General features: G+C 45.9%; 1 protein-coding gene across 14 annotated transcripts in view; it reads left to right on the forward strand.

Moving 5' to 3' along the window:
- Positions 1-9,090: 9,090 nt before the first annotated feature.
- Positions 9,091-27,338, forward strand: part of LOC147106278 (small integral membrane protein 29-like) — an 88,158-nt gene continuing 69,910 nt past the window's right edge. For 5 of the 14 annotated variants that reach the window (XR_015081407.1, XR_015081406.1, XR_015081414.1 and 2 more), the window contains exon 1: positions 9,098-9,198. Coding sequence is in view for 1 of the 14 variants with exons in the window: in XM_086009258.1 (XP_085865384.1) it covers positions 9,396-9,493 (98 nt within the window). In the remaining 13 variants the exon portion in view is untranslated. The other 9 variants (XM_086009254.1, XM_086009257.1, XR_015081408.1 and 6 more) reach the window with 7 other exon arrangements.

The following is a 27,338-nucleotide window of genomic DNA, read 5'->3' on the forward strand; positions in this document are numbered from 1 at the left end:
GTGAATCTTTGGAATTTTCTACCCCAGAGGGCTGTGAAGGCTCAGTCATTGGGTATATTCAAAACAGAAGTCGATAGATTTCTGACTAGTAAGGGCATCAAGGAATATGGTGATAAGGCCAGTGAACGGAATTGAGGCAGAAGATCAGCCATGATCTTATTGAATGGTGGAGCAGGCTCGAAGGGCTGAATGGCCTAATCCTGCTCCTATTTCTTATGTTCTTATACTACATCTGTCATGCTAGTGTTTTCTATTGATTTTACTTGCCTTTAATTGTGTTCTCTGTCCTTGGTTTCCTATGTAGGTTGATCTGTTGCCTACTAACTTTTCATTCCACCTTGGTGTGGTAAACCACTTTTATCGTTACACTATAGTTATCACTGTTGTATTGTTATCACCGTTCTCACTGTTGTATCACTATACGAGGTCGCCTCTTGTCGCGCTGTTATACCTGGGCTGACCACCTCCGACTCCGCCCATGGCTCCACCTACCTGCCCAGGTATAAAGGTAGTCGACTGGCTGGTATTCCTCCTTGTTGGACCCGATCACCCACGAGGGTGGGCTCTGTTATTTAGTCAATAAAAACCTTTAGTTACGTTCCTAACTCGTCGCTTTTTATTGGACGAATTGATAGGTATATCAATTTTATTGACTAAATAACAGAGCCCACCCTCGTGGGTGATCGGGTCCAACAATGTAGCTGAATTTTTACGGGCGCTAAGAGCACTCGGCAGGAACTGTGACTTTAAAGCGGTGACGGCTGTTGAAAATACGGAAGATAATATCCGCGATGCCTTTGTGAAAGGCCTACGGTCCGACTACTCACGGCAAAGACTGCTTGAAGCTAAAGACCTCGACCTGGACAAAGCTGAAGCCCTCGCTCTCTCCCTAGAGGTGGCCCATCAAGACCAGGAGGCGTTTTCCAGGTACTGCTCGCGACCCTGGGACTCGGGCCCGACCCCTACCGCAATACCCTTCGCAGCGCCGCCCCCGGGACCTACCTCGGCGTCCCGGACCCGACCGGGCCCGCCACCCCCGGTACCGGCTCCGACATCGGGCACCCGCGATCGGGCCGCCGGCTGCTTCTTTTGCGGCCAGGAGAAGCACCCGAGGTCGCGCTGCCCAGCCCAGCCAGGAACTCTACCTGCTCAACCTGCAGGAAGAAAGGCCACTTCTCTAAGGCCTGCAGGAGCGGATCTTCAGAGGCCAGCAGTGCCTCATGCGAACTGTGGGGGCGGCCATCTTCTTTCACGGCAACTGAGGCCAGCATCCCCACACGTGAGTCATGGGGGCGGCCATCTTTGATCAAGGCAACCGACCCCAATAGTGCCTCATGTGAGTTATGGGGGCAGCCATCTTCTCCGCCATTTTGTCCTACCTCGTGGGAGACGCCATTTTACCCACCACGCCCGACTGCCACCGAGCCCCCGGACCTGACGACCGCCGACGACAACGACTCGCTTACCTACACACTAGCCTCCGTCACTCTGGATCAAGCCCGCCCACACCACCTGTCCAAGTCGATGATGGACATCAAAGTAAACGGACACGCCACGACCTGCCTGTTCGACAGCGGAAGCACGGAGAGCTTCATCCACCCAGACACGGTGAGCCACTACTCCCTCCCTGTCCTGCCAACGCGCAACCGAATCTCGATGGCATCGAGGTCCCACGCCACGGACATTAGCGGCTACTGTGCTGTGACCTTGTCGGTTAAGGGCACAGAGTATAAAAATTTTAAACAACTCGTCCTCCCCCAGCTCTGCGCTGCCGTCCTACTAGGGCTGGACTTCCAATCCCACCTCCAAAGTGTAACCCTAGCATACGGTGGACCCCTCCCCCCTCTCACAGTCGACAACCAGCGAATGTTAAACCGCCCACCGCGTAACACCTGCAGCCTATCCACCCTCAAGGTGCCGCCACCTTCCCTGTTCGCTAACCTCACCCCCGACTGCAAACCCGTCGCTACCAAGAGCAGGCGGTACAGCGCTGGGGACAGAGCTTTCATTAGCTCTGAGGTGCAGCGTCTCCTGAAGGAGGGCATCATCGAGGGGAGCAACAGCCCCTGGCGTGCCCAGGTCGTGGTCGTTAAGACCGGCGATAAGAATCGCCTGGTCATCGACTACAGCCAGACCATAAACAGATACACCCAGCTGGACGCATACCCCCTTCCCCGCATATCTGACATGGTCAATCAGATTGCACAATACCGCGTATTCTCGACCATCGACCTTAAGTCGGCCTACCACCAGCTCCCTATCCACCCTGAGGACCGCCAGTACACCGCCTTCGAGGCGAATGGGCGCCTATACCACTTCCTTAGGGTCCCCTTCGGTGTCACCAACGGGGTCTCGGTCTTCCAAAGGGAGATGGACCGGATGGTTGACCAGAACGGACTGCAGGCCACATTCCCCTATCTAGATAACGTCACCATCTGCGGCCGCGACCGGCAGGACCACGACGTGAATCTGGAGAAATTCCTCCGTACAGCCCAACGGCTGAACCTCACCTACAATAAGGAGAAATGTGTGTTTAACACCTCGCGCCTTGCCATCCTGGGCTGTGTAGTAGAGAACGGACTCATCGGCCCCGACCCCGAAAGAATGCGTCCCCTCATGGAGCTACCCCTCCCCCACTGCCCTAAGGCACTTAAGAGAACCCTGGGGCTCTTCGCCTACTATGCCCAATGGGTGCCCAATTATGCGGACAAAGCCAGACCCCTCATGAAGTCCACATCCTTCCCCCTCACGGAGGAAGCGTGCGCGGCCTTCTCCCTCATCAAGGGAGACATAGCCAAGGCCACTATGCACGCAGTGGATGAGTCCATCCCCTTCCAAGTGGAGAGCGATGCATCCGACTTCGCCCTAGCCGCTACCCTTAACCAGGAGGGGAGGCCGGTGGCCTTCTTCTCGAGGACCCTACAGGGCCCCGAGATCCGACACTCGTCGGTCGAGAAGGAAGCCCAGGCAATTGTGGAGGCGGTACGGCGCTGGAGGCATTACCTGGCAGGCAAACGATTTACCCTCCTCACCGACCAACGTTCGGTTGCTTTCATGTTTAATAACAAGCTGAGGGGCAAAATCAAGAATGACAAGATCTTGAGGTGGAGAATCGAGCTATCCACCTACGATTATGATATCTTGTACCGGCCAGGTAAGCTGAACGAACCCCCTGATGCTCTTTCACGAATTACATGCGCCAGCGCGCATATTGATAGACTTCAGACCCTCCACAACGACCTCTGCCACCCCGGGGTCACCAGACTTTACCATTTCATTAAGGCCCGCAACCTGACCTACTCCATCGAGGAGGTCAGGACCATGACCAGGAACTGCCAGACCTGCGCCGAGTGCAAACCGCACTTCTATAGGCCGGACAGAGCAAGCCTGATCAAGGCCACCCGCCCCTTCGAGCGCCTGAGCATCGACTTTAAGGGGCCTCTACCGTCATCTGACCGCAATGTGTACTTCCTCAACATCGTTGATGAGTACTCCCGTTTCCCTTTTGCCTTCCCCTGCCCAGACATGACCAGTACCACGGTCATCAAGTGCCTGAACGACCTCTTCGCCTTGTTCGGGTTCCCGAACTATATACATAGTGACCGGGGCTCCTCCTTCATGAGTGAGGAACTCCGTCAGTTCCTACAAGCGAGAGGTATTGCAGCAAGTAGGACCACCAGCTACAACCCCCGAGGGAACGGCCAGGTGGAAAGAGAGAACGCGACGGTATGGAAGGCCGTCCTCTTAGCCTTAAAGTCTAAGGGCCTCCCAACCTCCCGCTGGCAGGAAGTCCTCCCGACAGCGCTGCACTCCATCCGGTCACTACTTTGCACTGCCGTTAACGCCACCCCCCATGAACGAATGTTTGTTTTCCCCAGGAAGTCGACTACGGGAACCACTCTACCAACCTGGCTGACCTCTCCGGGGCCCGTCTTGCTGCGAAAGCACGTGAGGGCCCATAAAACAGACCCCCTGGTCGAGAGGGTGAACCTCCTGCACGCCAACCCCCAGTACGCCTACGTGGCTTACCCAGACGGGCGGGAGGACACTGTCTCCTTACGAGACCTCGCACCCTCGGGCACTCCGGAGACACCACCTTTACCCCCCCCCACCACCCCCCCAATTCCAGCCCAGGTAGACGGCATGCCGGAACCCCACGAGCCTTCGCCGACCACGCAGACACCAGCACTAACACCGGATAATGCAGCACCGCCGCTGCGACGATCGGAGAGGCTTACGAGGCCTCCGGACAGACTGACATACCAGAATTGGTAGTACACTTCACCCCGCCGGACTCAAATCTAAACAAGGGGTGAATGTGGTAAACCACTTTTATCGTTCACTATCGTTACACTATAGTTATCACTGTTGTATTATCACCGTTCTCACTGTTGTATCACTATACGAGGTCGCCTCTTGTCGCGCTGTTATACCTGGGCTGACCACCTCCGACTCCGCCCATGGCTCCACCTACCTGCCCAGGTATAAAGGTAGTCGACTGGCTGGTATTCCTCCTTGTTGGACCCGATCACCCACGAGGGTGGGCTCTGTTATTTAGTCAATAAAAACCTTTAGTTACGTTCCTAACTCGTCGCTTTTTATTGGACGAATTGATAGGTATATCACTTGGTTCATCTCCAGCCTAGGTTGTACTGTGGGGACCAGCTTCAGGATTTTACAACCCATTCTTTGGCTTTGCCCTCCCCCTCTGCTGATTTCTGTGACTTTCCCATTCACCAGCCTTGCACCCCTGCAACCAGGCCTTTCCCTGCCATGCCTCTCCCAACCCAGCTTAGTGCGTGGAGAAAAGGGGAGGGCAAAAGACAAGTAAAGGAAAGTGGAGAGCAGTTGGGCAAAAATAAGGGAGAGATTGAGGAGTAGGGAAAGAAGGAAAAAATGGGGTGGGGAAGAAAGAAAGACTTGCATTTATATAGCGCCTTTCATGAGCACCGGACGTCTCAAAGCACTTTACAGCCAATGAAGTACTTTTTGAAGTGTAGTCACTGTTGTAATATGGGAAGTGCGGCAGCCAATTTGCGCACAGCAAGCTCCCACAAACAGCAATGTGATAATGACCAGATAATTGGTTTTTGTTATGTTGGTTGAGGAATAAATATTGGCCAGGACACCAGAGATAACTCACCTCTTCTTTGAAATTGTGCCATGGGATCTTTTACGTCCACCGGAGAGCAGACAGGGCCTCGGTTTAACGCCTCATCCGACAGCGCAGCACTCCCTCAGCACTGCACTGGAGTGTCAGCGTAGCTTTATGTGCTCAAGTTCCTGGAGTGGGACTTGAACCCACAACCTCTATGACTCAGAAGGCAAGTGTGCTACCAACTGAGCCACAGCTGACACTGAAGGAGGGAAGGGGGCTCAGGCAGGGTGAAGAATGTTAGCCATAATTGTCCTGCACTCTGTCCTACAAAAAAAACTTTTGAGTCCTGCCCCTCCCATGGTCTCCCCTCTCCACCCACTCTATCTCCCCTTTGAACTCATGCTCCTGCCATCACTCTGGTGCCAGATGCACCAGTGAAAAGCATAGGGAAAATGGTGGTGGGAGAGGTAAGTCATAGGGGATTCTGGAGGTGGCTGGGCATATCCGACTGAACGGAAGGGATCAAATATCCATCAGCTGCAGGTTGCAAGGTGACACTGGTGGTGGGTTAGTTACATGAGACCAAAGAGGGCACAGTGATTTTCTGCCCAGTTCCCCAGTGCTTCCACCAATGTCTTCATTTTGTTTTTTTCGTTCCTGGGATGTGGGCATCACTGGCAAGGCCAGCATTTATTGCCCATCCCTAATTGCCCTTGAGAAGGTGGTGGTGAACCGTTGCAGTCCGCGTGGTGAAGGTACTCCCACAGTGCTGTTAGGGAGGGAGTTCCAGGATTTTGACCCAGCGACTGAAGGAATGGTGACATATTTCCAAGTCAGGAATGGTGAGTGACTTGGAGGGGAACTTGGAGGTGATGGTGTTCCCACGCGCCTGCTGCCCTTGTCCTTCTAGGTGGTAGAGGTCGTAGGTTTGGGAGGTGCTGCCAAAGAAGCCTTGGCGAGTTGCTGCAGTGCATCTTGTAGATGGTACACACTGCAGCAACGGTGCACCAGTAGCGGAGGCAGTGAATGTTTAAGGTGCTGGATGGGGTGCCAATCAAGCAGGCTGATTTGTCCAGGATGGTGTCGAGCTTCTTGAGTGTTGTTGGAGCTGCACTCATCCAGGCAAGTGGAGAGTATTCCATCACACTCCTGACTTGTGCCTTGTAGATGGTGGAAAGGATGTGGGGAGTCAGGAGGTGAGACACTCGCCACAGAATACCTAGCCTCTGACCTGCTCTTGTAGCCACAGTGTTTATGTGGCTGGTCCAGTTAGGTTTCTGATCAATGGTGACCCTGTGATGTTGATTCACCATCACCAATCTCTCTGCATCCATTCTTTCCTGCTTCTTCCTCCCCTAATGTTTTATACTGTCCCACCACTCAATCCAATTTCCCCAAACCACCTCTCTGCACTTGTCTCACCTTAAATTTTACACACTTAAATTCCAACATAACCTTTTACATTTACAACAACACAACATTTTAATACTATGGGACAGATTTTATAATGTAGCATTTAGCTTCATGTAATGGGAGCGCTGATTGGAATATCAGTTGCAAAGGTTTGTTCACCCAGTTTTCTGCCCATTGGGGGAAGACATGAAACTGGCACACAAACCTTTTCATCTCATATTTTGATTAGTACTCCTGTTACATGAAGCTTGGCGATGCAGGTGCTAGATCATGAAATCTGCCCCTGTACCCCAGCTTCCTGCCTCATGACATAATCAAAGTTAGACACCAACATAAACAGATTCACATAAATATAAAATTCTACAATTTTTTTACTTTACCTACAAAATACTCCATACAAATTATATTGACTACAAAGATCATACAAACATTTATTCTACACAAATTAGATTACTGTATATAGCAATCTATAATATTTTTAAAAATCTTATGTCTGCTTGCAGTCTTGACCTGAAGCCCAAAATTTACAAACAATTACAAATACCCTTTTATTGACCTCAGCAGTTCAAAAGTAGTTTCAAATACTTAAATTTAAAGCAGTGGCTATAAAGGTGGAACTAAACGTAGGAACATTCAGCCCCTCGACGGGGGCAGATGTGATAGTGAGCCAGTTTTGTTTTGTGAAGCAGAGTGGACTGCTGGTCTGCATGTAAGAGGTTCCAATTCACAAATTGACACGGTGTATCTAGGCTAACATTCCAAAAGAATCCTGTAAGGTTGTGCTGAAGTCCTTATAAATACTTTAATTTTCATATTTAAAGTATCTAAACTTTGCAAGAAAAAATATTTTCGGCAGAATTACGTTAAGCTCCAAAATGTTGAAAAAGAGCGCAAAAAAAGTGTCAAAATCAAAATGTTGGGTGGAGCTACAACCACACCCCTGGGATGGAAGTACCCCCACCTCACCCCACTTGATGTCAATCCTGTATTCCTCTCCAGTTTCTGCTTGACAAGGGCTGCCTGGAGTAGGGATTTGAACCCTTCCTCTTCTGTGTTAGAATCATAGAATGGTTACAGCACAGGAGGCTGCTATTCGGTCTGTCGAGCCCGTGCGGCTCTCTGCAAGACCACTTCAGCTAGTCCCATTCCCCCGCTCTTTCCCCGTAGCCCTGCAAATTTTTTTCCTTCAGGCACTTATCCAATTCCCTTTTGAAAGCCTCCACCAGCCCTTGCAAGGTAGTGCATTCCAGATCCTAACCACTCGCTGTGTAAAAAAGTTTTTCCTCATGTCGCCTTTGGTTCTTCTGTCAATCTCCTTGAATTTGTGACCTCTGGTTCTCGACCCTTCCACCAATGGGAACAGTTTCTCGCTATCTACTCTGTCTGGACCCATCATGATTTTGAACTCCTCTCAACCTTCTCTGCTCTAAGGAGAACAACCCCAGCTTCTCCAGTCTATCCACCTAACTGAAGTCCCTCATCCCTGGAACCATTCTGGTAAATCTTTTCTGCACCCTCTCTAAGGCTTTCACATCCTTCCTAAAGTGGCAGGAATACCACCGCCACTAAAGTCACTCCATCCTCACTGAGCGGTGGAGCCAACAAAATTTTAAAAAAAACAATCCCTGCTGCAATGGCTTTCTTCATCCGTCCATGATCTTGTGAATTGCCAGAAGATGATGTGATGAGGAACAAGGATGTCTTGCTGCAGTTGTACAGGGCCTTGGTGAGACCACATCTTGAGTATTGTGTGCAGTTTTGGTCGCCTTATCTGAGGAAGGATGTTCTTGCCATGGAGGGAGTGCAGCGAAGATTCACCAGGCTGATACCTGGGATGGCAGGAATGACGTGTGGGAAGAGATTGGGTCGATTGGGCTTATACTCGCTGGAGTTTAGAAGAATGAGAGGGGATCTCATTGAAACTTATAAAATTCTGACTGGACTAGACAGACTAGATGCAGGAAGGATGTTCCCGATGGTCAGGGAGTCCAGAACCAGGGGTTACAGTCTAAGGATAAGGGGTAAGCCATTTAGGACAGAAATGAGGAGGAATTTCTTCACCCAGAGAGTGGTGAACCTGTGGAATTCTCTACCACAGAAGGCAGTGGAGGCCAATTCATTAGATATATTCAAGAAGGAGTTGGATATATTTCTTAAGGCTAAAGGGATCAAGGGATATGAGGAGAAGGCAGGGACAGGGTACTGAATTTGGATGATCAGCCATGATCTCATTGAATGGCGGAGCAGGCTCGAGGGGCCGAATGGCCTACTCCTGCTCCTATCTTCTATGTTTCTATGTAATCTTTTCTGCACCCTCTCTAAGGCTTTCACATCTTCCTAAAGTGGCAGGAATGCCACCACTAAAGTCACTCCATCCTCACTGAGCAGTGGAGCCAACAAATTAAAAAAAAACACAATCCCTGCTGCAATGGCTTTCCTCATCCGTCCATGATCTTGTGAATTGCCAGAAGATGATGTGATGATTTGCAGCAGCAGCTGAGGGGAGCAGTGCGCGCTCTGGTCTCTTGGACGGGGAGCGCCGGGCGCGCGCGCGAGAGCGAGCTCTCCACTGGAAGGCCAGGCGCGCGCACTGCGGCATGTCCGGCCGGGCATGCGCATTGGGCTGGAGTTGGAGTTGGAGGCGGAGGAGAGGACGGGACGGGCTGAGGGGACCCAGCCCAGCTGGAGTGAGTAAAAATGTCGGCCTTGTGAGATTAAAAAGTCACTGGTCCCAACCGCTCAGTCGGGGCCGGAGGATGTCAGCTTGTCATTCTTAAGGGCCAAGAAGTACATTTGTATTTTTGTTGTTGTTGTTGCTCGCGAAATCAATCTCCGAAGTTTGGAGAGCCTTTGGAGGAAAGTTTTTCTTCGGCGCCGAGCTGAGATGTCTGTTGACAGCCGCGGTCACCCAGGCTGGAGGTGGGATTCATCACCTCCTTCAGTTCATGCCGAAATTCAAAGGGAAACATCAGCAAGCTGCAGGTTGACAGTCTTACCCGAGTTTTGTAACGTAATTTTCTTCTGCATTTGCTGTAATTTGTTCTTGGGCTCCCCCGCCCCATCAGCTCAGATTTCACTTTATTTAGACTGATGATGGAGACCTCCCAAAAGAAAACATCATCATGCAATTTTGAGTGTTTGCGAATAAACCAAACTCGTGCAGTCAGTACAATGTAGTGACGCCTTAGTCTCTGCAGATTGTATTTTAATGGCTGTGGTGGTATGCCGGACCTCATTGAATTACATGATTTAATATAGTTTTGTCATTTGACAAGTAGCAATATGGGGATCTATTTCTAGATATATGGGAGTAAAGCTTCTGTAAGTTATAGATGTCAACATAAGGGCAGTTGTCAAGGCTGACGCCCTGCTGGAGTACATTTTCTGCCAGTGTTGACTTTAATAATGGTTGAAGTAACTTGATAGTTCATTTAATTTGTTAATTGCACGTTTTATGTTTTCACGTTCTGCTATGTACTGTTTATTAACATTCATCGCACCCTATCATTAACATTCATTTCAATGCTTTGATCGCCTTCTAAGAAACAACTGTTGAGTATTTACTGTAGGAGTGCCAGCTAGGATATTTCTCCCAATCCTTTTGTTGTATGAATCACGAATCTCCAGATTGATGCCCCATCCAATCATGTGATTCTGTTGCAAGAGTTTGTTGTCTGTCACAAAATCCCCAATGGCTGAAGCAGTAAAAAAAACTTAAGTTTGCACATGTATTTTAGATATTAATTTTCTCTTTGCAATGGTATCCTGTAACACTCTACTGTGACTGCCACCCCACCTATTATTATGTTCTACAAACCTAGCAATTTAGATTATGAAATGTTTAATTTAGGGCAGAAGTTATTGATTTAACCCTCTGCTGGTTGATGAATTAGTCTGTTCATCCTGCAACGCCATTGGGTGCAATAACCTCAACAGATAATAGCAGCCTGTTATAAAAAGCCACGTAATCTGTCATTTCCAATAGGTAATTTAAAAAGGGTGCGGTTACCATATGTTTTTAACTCTTTGTTCCCTGCAGAATGATGTCTTGACATATCCACATTGTTTAGTGGTTAAGTGCAGTGTCTGGTGTGATACTGATCCGTACAGTCCCAAGTTTGGTCTTGGTCTGTGCTGAATTAACTAATCTTAGCAGTGACAGCGCTGGGGTGAGTTGCTACTTGCTTCAGCATCCCTCAGCTAGGGAAGGGGAAGAAAATCAACCAGAGTTTCTGCTCTTGATTGCTATTTTGTGACCCCTGCTGGAAAGTGCCTGTATGTGGACAGCTGTGGTGCCCTCAACTGTCAAATACATTGCTAACAGTCACTAAAATAAAAGTAAAATACTACAGATACCAGAAATCTGAAATCCATTTGGATGAGATACAGGAAAGTGCTGGGCACTTGTTGAACCAAGAGTATGAGAGGAGGGGAGAATTTAGGAGGGGGGGGGTCATTATAATCAGAAGCATGGACAACAGTTATTACCTTTTATTATGAACCAATACTGTATTGTTCAGAGAACATTTTAAACTCTCTCACTCTCTGATTTGAGATCCACTCCTAAGTTCATAACTACTGTTGTACTTCACATGGAAATTCTATATGATTTTTTCCCCCTCTTCAATGTGAGCTGTCAAAATAGTGATTTAACGTGTCTGAACATTGTCCTTTCCTTTCTGCAATATTGACTTGGATTCAGCCATGCAGGTGAATGAACATCTTTCTGTTTCTAAAAATAATGTTGGGACGTCAAACACTTCTTACAGATTAAGTGAAATGACTCGGGCAACCCTGATGCAATTTCAAGTGAATAGAAATCTGGAACGCAAAAAAATTGACCTGAGTTACACGGCACAAATGAAAAGCACTTCTCAGGAAGTCCACAAGGATGTAATGTGAGCAATCCTAATGTGCCACAAGCATGTTACAGATGCTGTTTGAGTTGAAACATGTTGTGGGATCATTATGGGAACATTTGTGCTTGCTATAACTAATAACTACAGCTCTGTATAGATTTTTTAGACAGCCTATTTCAGATTTCTAAAGTCTAACTTGATTTGTATAATCCTTCTATCTTTGGTCAGACAGGTCTAACTTGCATTTTTTTTACCCTTTGCCAGTTTCAATCTGGCTTGAATAGTACAGGTGTGGGAAACTTTTCAAAACTTAAGAGCCAGAAAAAGAAGTTGCATACTGACAACCACATATTTTTAATATAACACAAAATATACTTGTATGGTAATAGGTACAGTAATGTACTCACTGATATTTTAGTACATTTGTTAATGAGATTTATCAAATTAAATGTTTCAATTTTGCTTTTTGTCAGGAAGTATTTTTCAATTTTGTAGTATATATTGAGATTTACAATATATCATACAAAATCATCAGATAGCTATTTTCAACGTTTGTATATTTTGAGATTTACACAAGTTAACCTTTTGGGGTGTATGCTGTGTTTAAGACTTAGAAAGTTTTGTGCTGCATAATTTTACAAAAATTATATAATCAAAACAATGTTCCTGTTATATTATGTGTTAAGATTCAGAACATGTTCATTTTGGTGATTCTTTGAATCTTAATGCAGAATAAAACAAAATATTGATGTTTAAATTAAGACCAAAGCTATTGTCTTTCACCAATCGCCACCTAGTCTATATGCTAACCACCAATTCCATCCCCCTCGCCGGCCTCTCTCGGATTGAACCAGACTGTCTGCAGCCAATGCACCCTATTTGACCCTGACCTGAGCTTCTGACCCAGTATCGTCTCCATCACAAAAACTGCCTACTTTCACCTCTGTAACCTCACCCATCTCTGCCCCTGCCCCTGCCCCTGCCTCAGCCCATCTGCTGGTGAAACATGCCTTTGTCACCTCCAGACTTGGTGCTCTCCTGGCCAGCCCCCCATCCTCCATAAACTTCACCTCATCTAAAACTCTGCTGCCCGTATCCCATCCCTCAGCAAGTCCTGATCAGCCGTCACTCCTGTGCTCGCTGACGTACATTGGCTTCCAGTCCCTCAGCAAGTCCTGATCAGCTGTCACTCCCGTGCTCGCTGACGTACATTGGCTTCCAGTCCCCCAGTGCCTCAAATTTAAAATTCTTATTCTCATGTTCAAATCCCTTTATGGCCTCACCCCTTCCTATTTCTGTAACCTCCTACAATTCTTTAAGAACTCTACGTTCCTCCAACTCTGACCTCTTGTGCACCCCCCACCCACACTCACTTAACTGATGAGTGAACGAATGAATGTTCTTATGTTTCACCATGCCTTCACAGCAGCCAATTCATATTTGTGCTTCTACGGTGATGGGATAGCATCCATGTGGAGCAGGGCTGCCTTTAGCTGCCACGAGGCCATTGTTAATGGCTCACTTTGCTCAGGGACAGTCCCTCTCCCTTTAAAAACTGCCATCATCCTGCAACTCCTTAAAAAGCTCATCCTTGACCGTTCTGTCATTTCCAACTCCTGCCCCCATCTCTAAACCTCTCTTTATCTCTTTAAGATCCTTGAATGTGTTGTTCCTCCCAGCTCTCCCAAAAATCCCTGTTTGAATTCCTTCTTTCCTACTTACAACACTGAGATTGCCAAGACCAATGTCACGAATGACATCCTCCGTAGCCGTGGCTACTTTGTGATATATCTCTTTTTCATCCTTGTCTTCCATGGCATTTGACACAGTTGATCACGCCATCCACCATCACCTGTCCTGCATTGTCATGTGTCATGAGATCGCCTTTATTGCAGTACTGCTGATTTTAGATCTGTTAGTGAGCTAGTACTGAAATCGACTTTAATACCTGTAACCAATCACTGGTTAGTGATATAGGTCTCCATTAGCAAACATAATCTTAACATACGTGACACTAAAGGATATAAATCCAGCTGTTTGATTTTTTTTTTCTCGTGACTACTTTCCTTGTGTAGCTCTTTTTTCAAAATCAAGTATAATTGTTTGAATGTTGATACATTTTCTTAATGTCTGCTTATTTCAGTCTCTGCCTTTATGATCTTGCCTACTCTTCTTCACTTGCACATACCTCAGACGTGCCCAAGTCGTTCGCATCACATCATGAGAACTTGGGAGCCAGCAATAGAACTCGAGCCAGAAATAGCATTGCTGCTGTGTCTTTCCCATAGAGATAGTGCTGTTCTTGTAGCATGTTGCAAGACGTAAGCAGGTAGAAATAGCATGGACTCTAGGGGAATCAAGGGATATGGAGATGGGTGGGAAAGTGAGTTAAGGTCGAAGATCAGCCATGATCTTATTGAATGGCAGAGTAGGCTCGAGGGGCCATATGGCCTGCTCCTAATTCACATGCTCTTATGTAGCATGCAAGGTCGGAGATCCTACCCTGCAGTGTTTCAGAAAAACTGCAGAAAGAAGGATGGGAATATATACATACTGCTGAACATAGTGCTGGGCATTTGTAACAGTTATTTTTGGAGTCAGGTTATATGTTAAAGATTGTCCACTCTCCCATGTCAAGAAAACATTGTCTCTGATCTACAAAGAAAATGCCCAGCAACTGCTTCCTTAGGCAAGTGTATTTTTAAAATCTTTTTCTTGCCAATTTTCTCCTATTCCCTTTGCTTTTGAAGACATTCACTCATTGCTGGGATATAGTTCCATGGGCTCTGGTCACTTTCCATTATCTTCCCCAAGAAGCCATTCATCTGTGGGCCTTGACTGAATGTCAGTAGGTTATTTGACTGTGGTGAGCATCACAGCTGAGTCCTATCCTACCCTCACCAGACACCCACACATGAAAATCGTAGCAAGGTTTTTAGATCGTATTTAGAAGCTGAAATTCTCATTGATTTTTCTTCTCCTTGGCTATAGGTGTTAAGGCCAAAATATAGGAGTCCCACTTCTGCCCTCGTTTAGATCAAATAAAACAGACTGAGGTTTGAAAATGGAATATTATTAATTTGTATGGCACAGCTACTCACTGGATAAAGTTGTTAAACCTTTGGGGAGCCTTAGTTAAGTAGTACTGTTGAACACAAATACAAGTCATAATTGTCCATTTTATCCCCCTTGAATGTTCTTGTTTCTCTTCTAAAGATGCTGACTCTTCCTAGGGTACTAACTGGGTTTCATGGGCTTTAACTGCCCTCAAGTACATTGCTCAAGTGGCCATTATTCATGTGTAAGCTTAGACAATGAATGTCAGCAGGCTATTCAACTGTAAAAGACATTGCAGCTGAATGAGAACCTGTCTTCACCTGGCAGCCATACGTGCAGACTTTCCAACTAGAATCACATCAGGAACAGGAGCCCTGGCTGGATTTTCTTTCTCTTTTGTCTAAGAAAGGTAAGACCAATTGTAGCATACCTCCTACCATCCCAGCTTAGATCAGCAAACTTGGCACTGACTAACTGAGCCACCAGGGACCTAAGATTGGTTTGAACAATTGGTTTGCAAAAAGGTAGATTCTGAAAATCTTTAGATCACTATTTTCCCTGGTTACAGTACTTTTCTATTTCTTTACCTATGGATTTGTTTTTTTAATAGAATCTGTTCTTGGATTCATGGTAGGGTGACATTGTGAAATGATTCAATGACACATTGCCAGCACTGCAATTTAACAATTATTGTCTTTGTTACCTATTATGTGGTTGTAATTCAGCTTGATATCCTAATTAAAGTTTCACTTGACATAGCACATGACCTGATGCATGTTTGCGTATGCATTTAATTTGTGTATGCACAGTGTGTTACTACACTAAATTAAGCACCTATTCCTATACCTTTGGATGAATCAGTTGTGATGTCATTTTCCTTATTGGTGACCATAAAGTTAATGAAAAATCCTGGAAATGTTGAAACAAAATAGTTTATCGTCAAGAGAATTAACTTATAGTGGGTATAATGTGGAGTAATGAGAGATGTACAGGAAACGTTGTGATATCTGGCACCGACGGGACCGAGCTGTTGCCGTCCCATCAAAACTGCCGGACAAACCAGCGCTAATGTTAAAACGGAAGCTTTTGAGCTCCGTATCTAGCAACAAACCCTGTTCAGTCGGCCGTAGCTTGCAAGCATCTCTGTAGCTAAGCAACAGCTTTAGCTAGACCTTGCAGAGCCTGACTGGTGGAAAAAAAAGCAACAAAAAGAAAAAAAACTTACTAAACGACTCCTGAATTTTGCCGGTGGCTCGAGCATTCCGGACAGTTAACCTCCGGATAAACCAAAGTTTCCTGTAGTTATGTATCATACCATACTTAACTTGCTTTTAAACAGCAGCAGTTAGTTAGCGCATTTATTATTATCACCATACGGTTATGTATATGCATGTGAATACGTGCAAGTGAAGTCAGAGTACTGATTACATACCCATTCTAGGTTTTGATTTGTGCTTTATACACTTCAAAAAGTGCATTAAACCGAGAGGGAAAATATCTCTCCTCATCCTAATTTCAGTTCATTTTTCAACAAAAACCTGATTATCACCTGTTATATTGACAGTTAGAAAATATAAGCATTTTAATTGTGAGATACCAAGAATGGGGAGAGTGTGATACCAGAGGGGCTCAAAATGAGTGTGGCTGAAGGGCTGCAAAGTAAGCCACAACCTAGATTCATTGGGTCCGGGCCTTCCCTGGCAGTTTCCACAGGGCCTTGTTTAAAGCCACCAGCCACCCCAAACATGGTACCCCCACATCAGAGGTGGTGTGGCTGGGGTAGGGACAACCAGGCCAGGTGTTTCCTTGTACTTAGCCTGGGAGTCTGCCAGTGGTCTAATACGCTGTGTGAAAGCAGTTAGTGGGGCTTAGTTAGCATCCAAGTCTTGGTTGTGGCCTAGATTCTTAAAGGCTTTAAACATCTCTGGTAAATTTTCAGCCCTCATATAAAGAGGCTGTAGCTTTCGGGCTGAGGAGAGTAGGTACGCCATGCCCCAATTCCAACCCCCCTCCAATGGATGTTCGAGTTGCACCTTCAGTGGCGCGGTTGTCTGCCATTAGCTTTAGGATGAGGTAATTTACCCCTAACCCCACACACACTGGTGGGATCACTGCTTGAAGTCACTGAGGGCCAATCCCAACACTTATTCTGGGATCCAGTCTATCCTCATCTGAATTTGAGTTAATTGTTTTGTGAATCAGTTGAATTTTGAAACCAAGTAGAAAGTCTCTGATTATGACCTGGAATTTGTTGATAGTTATAAAAAGTAAACATTCTAATTACTAACAGCTGCCAAACACAGACAGCGAGATAGACACAGTATTTCCACATCTTACTTTGAGTTCTTTTTTCAATTAAAAGCAAATAAGTTGAATTTTGAAAGATGTAATTATCACCTTTTTTTGATAGTGGTCAGAATGTAAGTCAGAGATTCACATCTAGGAATCAAATATGTTACCCAGTTCTGCCTGTCATTTTGCTTTTTAACCCAATTTCTGTGTGTATTTTTCCAGAAGTTTCTTAAAATTAAACTTTTTTGGGTGCTGTTCTCTTTAAGTTTAAGTTTTTTGGGTTGCGTGCCAGTTCTGTACATACCTGCCCTGTTTTGTAAATTGCCCTGCAACGAATTCCTCGCTTGGTCTTTGTACCTAGAATAGCACTCAGCCTTCCCTTAGACCCTCCATGCATCCGTTTTGACCTCGGGTCTCCCACCGACTGCTAACATATCACTCAGGTTTTGGGTCGAGTCTCCCACCACTGTTGTCCTGCTCATCCCTCACCACCCCCCCCCCCCCCAATCCCTGAGACCTCCGCGCATCTCTTTTGGCATCCTTGATCTTGATTTTCTGGAAATGGACTTAGAAATTTCTCTCTGACCCCTGAAACTGAACAAGGTCCAGGAGACCACAGTGACTGGATGACACGCTCTGTTATACAGGGCTTAAAGCACTATTTTCCATTTATAATGGAAGGGTTAGACCTAGTCCAAGTGGATAGGCAATTTGAGCTAGATAGATAAGGGAGGCCCAGGGACAAAACTATAAGTTACAAAAGCATAGGGCTAGGTTAGATGCTGGAAAAAAATTATTTTGACAGTGTCATCAACCACTGGAATTAGTTACTGGCACATGCAGTGAGTGTAGATTTCCTGCAACCAATCAGAAGGGAGCTGGATGAGTCCCTGAGAATGGAAAACACAACTGCATATAGAAGGTAGTTGTCACTGGGGGCGTGTCACCCAGTCACTGTGGTCTCCTGGACCTTTCTTGTTCAGTTTCAGGGGTCAGAGAGAAATTTCTCCAGAGTTTTTTCCTAAATTGGCCTAAGCTTTTTTCTCTGTTCTTTGCATCTCCCAGGAGATTCCATAGCTGCATTGGGAGAGCGGGGCACAAATAGGGGTGATGGTGTGCAAAGGTTATACCATTCCAGGGTGAGACAAGCCTGATGGACAAGCTGGTCTTTTCCTGTCCTTTTTGCAGATAGGCACGGAGTTGAGCGGATGGGGGTGTGCAGTGTAAAAGTGAGAGGAGGTGGATGATGAGTGGACAGTATATATTTTTTTTATTAGTTCCTGGGATGTGGGCATTTATTGCCCATCCCTAATTGCCCTTGAGAAGGTGGTGGTGAGCCGCCGCCTTGAACCGCTGCAGTCCGTGTGGTGAAGGTAGCCCCACAGTGCTGTTAGGGAGGGAGTTCCACGATTTTGACCCAGTGGTGATGAAGGAATGGCGATATATTTTGCTGCTTTGTTTGGGACAGTGGCTGGTAGGTATGATTCTGTGAGTATGACTATGTCAGGCTGTTGCTTGACTAGTCTGTGGGACAGCTCTTCCAATTTTGGCACAAGTCCCCAGATGTTGGTGAGGAGGACTTTGCAGGGTCAACTGGGCTGGGTGTGCCGTTGTCGTGTCCGTAGCCGGTGATGAGATCAATGCCGGGTGGTCCGTCCAGTTTTATTCTTATTATTGTTTTTTGTAGTGGTTTCTGAGTGGCTTGCTAGGCCATTCCAGAGGGCAGTTAAGAGTCAACCACATTGCTGTGGGTGTGGTGTCATATACCGGGTAAGGACGGCAGATTTCCTTCCCTAAAGGACATTAGTGAACCAGATGGGTTTTTAACGACAATCCGATCGTTTCATGGTCACCATTACTGATACTAGCTTTTGATTCCAGATTTATTTAATTAACTGAATTTAAATTCCCCAGTTGCTGTGATGGGATTTGAACTCGTTGGATCATTAGTCCAGGCCTCTGGATTACTAATACAAAAGCAAAATACTGCGGATGCTGGAAATCTGAAATAAAAACAGAAAATGCTGGAAATACTTAGCAGGTCAGGCAGCATCTGTGGAGAGAGAAACAGAGTTAACGTTTCAGGTCGATGACCCTTTGTCTGACGAAGGGTCGTCGACCTGAAACGTTAACTCAGTTTCTCTCTCTACAGATGCTACCTGACCTGCTGAGTATTTCCAGCATTTTCTGTTTTTACCTCTGGATTACTAGTTCAGTAACATAACCACTATGCTACCGTTCCCGCCAGTGCAGTTAGCGTTAGATGAGGTGAAGTGAGATGAGAATAAGGGGAATGAATGGGGATAAGAAGGAGTGGTAGGAGGCATCTAGTTGCACACCATTGCAGTCATATGTAGTTAGCGAAGAAGGAATTTGTTGTAAGGGGGAGAATAGATCGATGGATAACAGGGAGGAGAGGTTAGTGAAATGATGGAGACAATGAAAGAAAGAAAGACTTGCATTTATATAGCGCCTTTCATGACCACCAGACGTCTCAAAGCGCTTTACAGCCAATTAAATACTTTTGAAGTGGAGTCACTTGTAATGTGGGAAACGGGTCAGCCAATTTGCGCACAGCAAGCTCCCACAAACAGCAGTGTGATGATGACCAGATAATCTGTTTTTGTTATGTTGGTTGAGGGACAAATATTGGCCAGGACGATGATCCAATGAATAACAGAATAGTGCAAAGGAGAAGTTAAGCAATAGAAATGGGGAGTTTCTGCTAAAGGAGAGTGTAGTGAGGATCAAATACTGAGAAGGTGAAGTGGTAGCCAATACAATGAGAATAAAGGGGTAGGAAGCAAGCAAGCTGAATGCTATGAAGGGGCGAGGAGATATGAAGGGAGTCAGTATGGACACCGGCCACAATTTCCTCACAACTACTATTGGAAGTAACCGCCTGCAGCCCTCACCACCTCGACCCCTCCGTCCGCCCAGCACCCCGACCCCTCCGTCCGCCCAGCACCCCGACCCCTCCGTCCGCCCAGCACCCCGACCCCTCCGTCCGCCCAGCACCCCGACCCCTCCGTCCGCCCAGCACCCCGACCCCTCCGTCCGCCCAGCACCCCGACCCCTCCGTCCGCCCAGCACCCCGACCCCTCCGTCCGCCCAGCACCCCGACCCCTCCGTCCGCCCAGCACCCCGACCCCTCCGTCCGCCCAGCACCCCGACCCCTCCGTCCGCCCAGCACCTCTGACCCAAAAGGAAAGAAGATAATGGAAAAAGAACCAGGAAAAAAAGAGAAAAGGAGGCAGAAGCAGGAGAGAAGAAAGGGAGAAGAGGGACATCCAGCAATGTGAAAATGAGAGACAGATAAAAGTGAGACTCTATATTAAGATAATGACCCTTAAACTATGTGGGTTTGTTGCTGAGGCCACAAAGCATGGCTTAACATTGGCAAGGAAACTATTATTTAGCTCTGTGACTCATAAGTGAAATACCTTGTGTGGGTTTAGTTTCCATTACTCATGCATGCAGTATCCTTGCATTACATAGAAATTTCCCAAAGGCACAGCTAGCGCTTATAATCGTCTTTCATTTCATCTATACATATTCAGTTTAACCAGAATTATAAATGACATCCATTGTAAAGTGCACTGGCAATCTTTACTACCAATTATGTAAAAAAGATAATTGTTCTTGATGGTCATCTTGCAATTTGCTGCCTTCACAATATAAGAACAGGAAAGTGTGGAAAAAAAGCCCCGTAGCACATCAAGGCCATTTTGTATCGGTGTCCAATCCATTCTGTTGTGCACTCCTTTCCCCACCCATTTAATCTCCTGAGAAAAGTTTCTCCAAGATAATTCACAATACATTTAGTAGAACCTGAGTTTGTCAAGAACATCAGACTCTTTCTCTTCACTCCCACCACCATCATTTTTTGTTTTTATTCTCTCCCCTCAGTGCGCACACACTTCAGGTCTCATTTGGCTGAGACTATGGGTATGCAGCTTGCTTCCTACCATTGCTGCTCTTTGACTGGCCACAAAGGAGATGAACGGGCAGTCAGGTGTCAAATTGTTGCTCATTTTCTTTCCCTGAAGGGAAATGTCTGGCCTCCCATTTGGTCCATCTCTGTGATGGAGCAGCCAAAATCTGGTCCTCCTTATTGCATTGGGAACTGCGTGAAGTTACTCCACTGAAAAGCAGCTTGGAACACCAGCAAACCTAGGCTAAGACTTAAGCCGGAGTACCCAAAGTTGTCTTCTTTGTGGGCCACTTAGCTGTATATCGTAAAGCTTTAGGGTCATGCACAGTTCAAATTAATGTTCTTATTAGTTTGCATATATTTCAAACTGTGGACACTAACAGATCCTAATGTTCTGATTTAGGATTTATTCTATGAATGAAGCAATAGGACCAAGAACAGGTCTGCAAAATTCAAATAGGAAACAAAAGCGAAAATGGGACTGAGTTGTCTGGACCAGGCTCAATATGGGCCATGGTTAAGACAGCCTGACTTAAGTGACAGATAAATTCACATTCTATAAAAGCTGTCTTTAAAAACATTCCGTCGTCTTCTTCTCCTTCTTAGGCAGTCCCTCGGAACCGAGGATGACTTGCTTCCACATTAAAAATGAGTTCTTGGGTGACTGATGGGTCCAATGCGGGACCTACAGTCTCTGTCACAGGTGGGGCAGACGGTGGTTGAAGGGGTGGGTGGGGTGCTTGGGTTGACGTGCGCTGCCTGCGCTTGGCTTCCGCTTGCTCCCGGCGAAGAGACTCGAGGTGTTCGGCGCCTTCCAACCTGCTTCTCCTCCACTTTGTGCAGTCTTGGGCCAGGGATTCCCAGGTGTCGGTGGGGATGTTACACTTTTTCAAGGAGGCTTTGAGGGTGTCCTTGAAGCGTTTCCTCTGCCCACCTGGGGCTCTTGTCGTGCCGGAGCTCCGAGTAGAGCGCTTGTTTTGGGAGTCTTGTATCGGGCATGCGGACAATGTGACCCGTCCATCGGAACTGATCGAGCGTGGTCAAAGCTTCGATGCTGGGGATGTTGGCCTGAGCAAGAACACTGACGTTGGTGCGCCTATCCTGCCAATGGATTTGCAGGATCTTGCGGAGGCAGCGTTGGTGGTACCTCTCCAGTGCTTTGAGGTGCCTGCTGTACATGGTCCATGTCTCTGAGGCATACAGCAGGGCGGGTATCACTGCTGCTCTGTAGACCATGAGCTTAGTGCCGGGTTTGAGGTCCTGGTCTTCAAACACACTCTCTTCCTTGGGCGACCGAAGGCTGCACTGGCACACTGAAGATGGTGCAATGTAACACTGCTAATGCGATTTAAAACTTATTCATACTGGTACTTTATAGCTGAGAGGATCTAAAAATATTTTGTAAGAAACTGCAAAGAAGTATTTGTATTGGAAATGTAAAGCTTTTTGTTCATTTATTTTCTGGAGCATCGCTGGCAAGGCCAGCATTTATTGCCAACCCTAGTTACCTTTGAGAAGGTGGTGGTGGGCCGCCGCCTTGAACTGCTGCAGTCCATGTGGTGCGGATGGAGTTGATCACTGTGCAATCATCAGAAAATAGCCCCACTTCTGACCTTATGATGCAGAGGAGGTCGTTGATGCAGCAGCTGAAGATAGTTGGGCCTAGGACACTGCCCTTAGGAACCTATGGGTCCCAGGGTCATTACAGATGTGTGTGTGTGTATTTCCCTCTGCTCCCTTTTACTGATTGTATTAATATACCTATCTGCCTTTTTTTCCAATTTTGATGTAGGGGCCACACCCAGAACCTCTCCGTTCTCCGTAAATTGTAACTGACCTGCCAGGTCTTTCCAGTATTTTCTGCTTTTGTTTCAGGTTTCCTGCATTTGCAGTATTTTGCTTTTTACTTATGATTTCTCTATAAGGCTTGCTGGTACAGCACAACTTATGGTACCCTCACTTAAGAAGGGCTAAGATAACATGTACCCTCTCGAAATCTGTTTTTTTTTGTATGGCTTCCAGCAACAATCTTAGAAAATGGAGAAGGAAGCCTATCCATTTCCTAGTGTGTGTGTGTATATATATGTTAAATTGATTTTAAAAATTTCTTTTCATGGTTAGATCAGCATTATTCCATTCCCCTGGCAGAAAAGGCAGCTTAGCTGAACAGCGTTTGTTTTGTATTAACATCAGTAGCAAGATCAAGGCCACCTTGAAGAATGTAGTAGATTGAAAAATTGTGTACAGATATTCAGGAATTCTTTTCTGTTGGGTTACCTCTGCCTGCCAGTAGTTTATGTTTCCCATTCTCCTCCGACTCTTAATAGTGATCACCCAGCCCCACAAAAGACAGCAAAATGAGTTTGCCCACTAACTACTGTTTGCATTGTATTTTGAGTCGACTGAGTAAGTCTGCTTTTGTACCTCATGTTAAATTAAGGGCATAATATTAAAGAATTTAATTCTCGTAGCACTTTCAAAGATTTTATTTTCCTTTTTGTTCAAAACTGTAAATACTGACACAAATCAATGCAACGCTACAGGAATATTACCAAAAGTGTTCACTACAATTGCACATTTAAAGTAAATTAAAGGAGATATAAAAGTGAGTTTATGGTAAAGTTTGACATGAAAAGATTAGAAATGAGTTATGGGAGAATCACAGCATTATTAGGATTGATATTTAATCTGAGAGATGTTCAGTGTAACTGAAGCTTCTAAAATGAATGTTAGTACAAATTCAGTAAAATTAATTCAGTAAAATTCAGTGCATTTGAGTAAAGTGATTTTTAGGGAGTACCACCTAATAGCCAGTAGAAGGTGCTACATGACTGGAAAAAGTCCTTCTATTTGAATACATCATTATAATAACTGCATCATGCTGGTCAGATGACTTGCTCCTAGGTATCTACTCATGTACTTGAATTTGCTGTGAGGAGGTATACAATAGCAATGCAGGAGAACTCTGCAATAATTCTTTTTCAATGTAAAGATGTACTTTTCTTTTATTATATCCTATAGGTAAGCTGCTGTCGTCGGTTCCATTGCTCCTCCCTCACAATTCACTTAGTTAGAAATTGCAGATGAAAACTCATCACCCTGGCACAGACCCTGGTACCCTTAAAAAGTCAGATTAATGCTTTATAGTTTAACCCTTTTGTTCACAAACTCATCTTTTATTATTCCAGATTGGTAGCTATTTACAGTTCCTATACTGACTGCTACACTATCTCAGAAGTCAAGAGATCCATACAGGCTTGTTGGACATCATGTTTAGAATTTGCTTAATGCTTACAATGATTGGGTCTGTATTGTACTAACCATTCTAGCTGTTGCTTCACCGCTGACCGCAAATTCCGGGCCATTAAGTTTACTAAATTTTACATGTATCCTCATGAAAGTACAAATTTCATTTTTATCTTAAAATAATTAGGAAAATAGCATCCTAATCCAACTAGACCTGATTCTATCTAGGTGAGTTGGAATAGCAGTGATTCTTTTGTGTGTACCAATGTAATATCTTCTCTAGGAAATAGAGTCAGACTGCAGGTAGAGAGAACTACACTGCTTGCCCACTTTCAAAATGTTGATTCTGGTATAGTTACACTAATATTACAATTGGCAACGTCCCCTCACAAACACTTGCATTATGCGTTAAATTAAGGCATACAACTTTCTTGGCACCTGTTGACTTAGGCAGGCAAAGGAAAGAGATTCCACTATGAAAGTTGAAAAAGTTAAAACATTTGAATGAAAGTACAAATTTAGCTTTTATCTTAAAATAATTAGGAAAATCGCATTCTAATTCAACTAGACCTGATTCCATCTAGGTGAGTTGGAATAATAATTTGTGTGTACCAATGTAACATATTGTCTAGGAAACTGAGTCAGACTGCAGGTAGAGAACTATGCCCACCTCGTGCCACTTGCCTAACATTCATAGTATAGACAAACTTTGTTAGCATATACCTATGTTGCCCTGATTTTTCAGGAATTTTTTAACATTCTTTGGATATGTATGTCATTGACAAGGCTGGCATTTATTGCCGATCCCTAGTTGCCCTGAGGAGGTGGTGGTGGGCCTTTTTGAACCAGTGCAGATTGTGGTTTGATACAACTGGATTGCATAGTTTTGGATAAGTTTAGAGTTGGAGCTTGGGAGGCTGCTGAGGAAAGCATTGGAAGTTGACCCTGTGCCAATGTTTCAAACATAGCCAAGGGACAGCATGTAGATGAGGAATAGGAGAGGGCCCAGAATGGAACCACGTGGCGGGGGGCGGGGGTTGGAGGCAAAGCCGTTGCAGGAGATGATGCTGGCTATGTTAGGACAGGTAAGAGTAGAGCCAAGTAAGAATGGTACCACAGAGGTGAGACTGTAAAGGTGAATAGAGTAGTTGACCTATTTGAGCGCAATACGAGGTTTAAGAGAACAAGGGTGGATAGCTTGCCACAGTCACAAAGGATGTCACTGGTGACTTTGATCCAGCCAGTTTTGGTGCTGTGTGCAAGGTGAAAATCAGACTGCAGGCAGGGGTTGATGAGAAAGGTGTGCATTGAAATGATTGACGACACCATGTTCAAGGGCTTTAAGAGAAGAAAGGTTGGTTACAGATGGAGAGAATGGGTTTTTAAAGAAAGGGGTGTTTATGGCAGTTTTGAAGGGGAAGGGCAGGGTAATAGTGCCTGAGGAAAAAGAGCTGTTGGCGTCAGTAAGCACCAAGGAAAGGTCATGTGTGGTCAGGAGTTGGGTTGGAATGAGGTCTACAACGAATGAGTGATTCTCATGAAGGGGATAAGGGCTGAAGTGGGTGAAACTATAGTGCGGGAATGGTAGGGCTTGGATGGAAGAGGCTGAGGCAGCCAAGCAGAGAATTGCAATCTTTGACCTAATGTCTGTTGCTGCCACAAACATGGGCTCATAGGTAAGTAAGTATTCCCTGTCACCACACACACACTCATGCAATTGAAACATTTATTATTGTTGGGAAATAAAATGTTCTGTTTTGGCCAAAGTTTAAAAAAAAAATTGAAAGGTCATTTTGCAGTTGGGTCATGCAGAAATGTATCCGGGTGACTGCATTTTGCTCACAACTGACCTGGTAAATGTTCATCTTTATACAATACTAAAATGATTAATACTGCCAAAAGAGACTCTAGGATTTGTGATAATTTGTGCATAAAAATGCTTTGAAACGTGCAAGGTGCTGGCAGAGGTCACAGTAGTTACAAGGCCAATTAAACCCCATATCCATGCATGGATGATGGAGCTGAAGATGATTAATGAGCTCTCTAATGAAAAGCCTTTTGTAAGGTAATAAAAGGTTACTAATATTGCAAATGAGGCTGAAGGAAGTGGAAAAATTGTCCCCATATTTTGTAATTTATTTTATATACACATACACACGAGAGCAGGAGCAGCTGGGAGAAGAGGGAGGAGGAAGCCACTGCGCAGGAGCCCATACGCACGGGGGTCTTCAGAGAGCACTTCTCATACATCAACTTCACCGAGGAGCAGTGTGTGAGGCGCCTGCACTTCACCAAGGAGGCTGTTGCTGAGCTATGTCACCTGCTGCAGCCTTAACTGGTGCCCCAAACCAGGGCATGGACAGCATTGCCTATGGCTGTGAAAGTCACTGTGACCCTAAACTTTGACGCTATGGAGAAGGTTCAGGCTGCAGTAAACGACATCTCGCAGTTTGCTGTATCAGGGAGATCCCTGAGGCTCGCTACACATGGAGGAAACATATACATCACATTTCCCATGGACAGAGCAAAGCAGGACAAGAGAGGGCTAAACTTTGCATACATTGCAGGTTTTCCCAGGGTCTTAAGTGTCATAGACAGCACCCACCTTGCCCTGTATGCTTCGCATCACCAGGCTAGCAGAGATTCCACTCCCTGAATGGGCAGGTTGTTTTTAACCACAGACAACGCATCATGCACGTGTGTGCCCAGTTGCTTGGCAGCAGTCATGATTCATTCATCCTGCACTAGTCCTCTGTGCCGCCTTTATTCTAATCAGGCCATCAGGGGGGAAAAAAAAGCACTTTTCAGAGTTTCTTCATACTAGGCGACAAGGGATATCCCCTCTCGACATGGCTCGTGACTCCTGTAAGGAGCCCAGGTGCAGACACAGAGCATGCCTTCAATATGAGCAGCTCTGGGTCTTAAGGGACTGACTACAGGCTGCAGCATCTCGGTGTGGGCCAGCATAGTCTGGCCAAGCTGGTTATGTGGCACTCACAAGGGCACTGGTTGAGTGAGTGGCGGGGGTGCAGGCATGTGGTTGTCTTGAGAGGACAGCAGGTGCCTATCCCATGGAGCCAATGCCATTTTGCTGGAGCTGCACCGTAGCACTCCTACTGCTCTGCACAAGAACAGGAGTGCTGTGATGCTCTGGTAGCTCCCTGAGGCAATATGGCAGCAATGTGAGCTGCTATTGAAGCTGTCAGAGCTGTTATGACATGGTGGGCCCCACTGTCGTGTTTATGTAGTTGATCACTTGCTCCATGTTTGACAGAATAGTCTCCATGCTCTGCACGAAGCCCCAACACAAGTTGGAGCTGGGCTCCTCCATGCTCTCGGCCATTGTACGCAAACTCGCTGGCAGGCTGCCCAATGCACCTAATACCTGGTCTATGCCCATCAATCTTCTTCAGTAGTCTGGGCCCTTGAAGCCACCATC

This window comes from Somniosus microcephalus, chromosome 16 (genome assembly GCF_052327205.1).
Source record: "Somniosus microcephalus isolate GS21.2 chromosome 16, FLI_Smic_1.0, whole genome shotgun sequence".
NCBI classification, from domain to species: domain Eukaryota; kingdom Metazoa; phylum Chordata; class Chondrichthyes; order Squaliformes; family Somniosidae; genus Somniosus; species Somniosus microcephalus.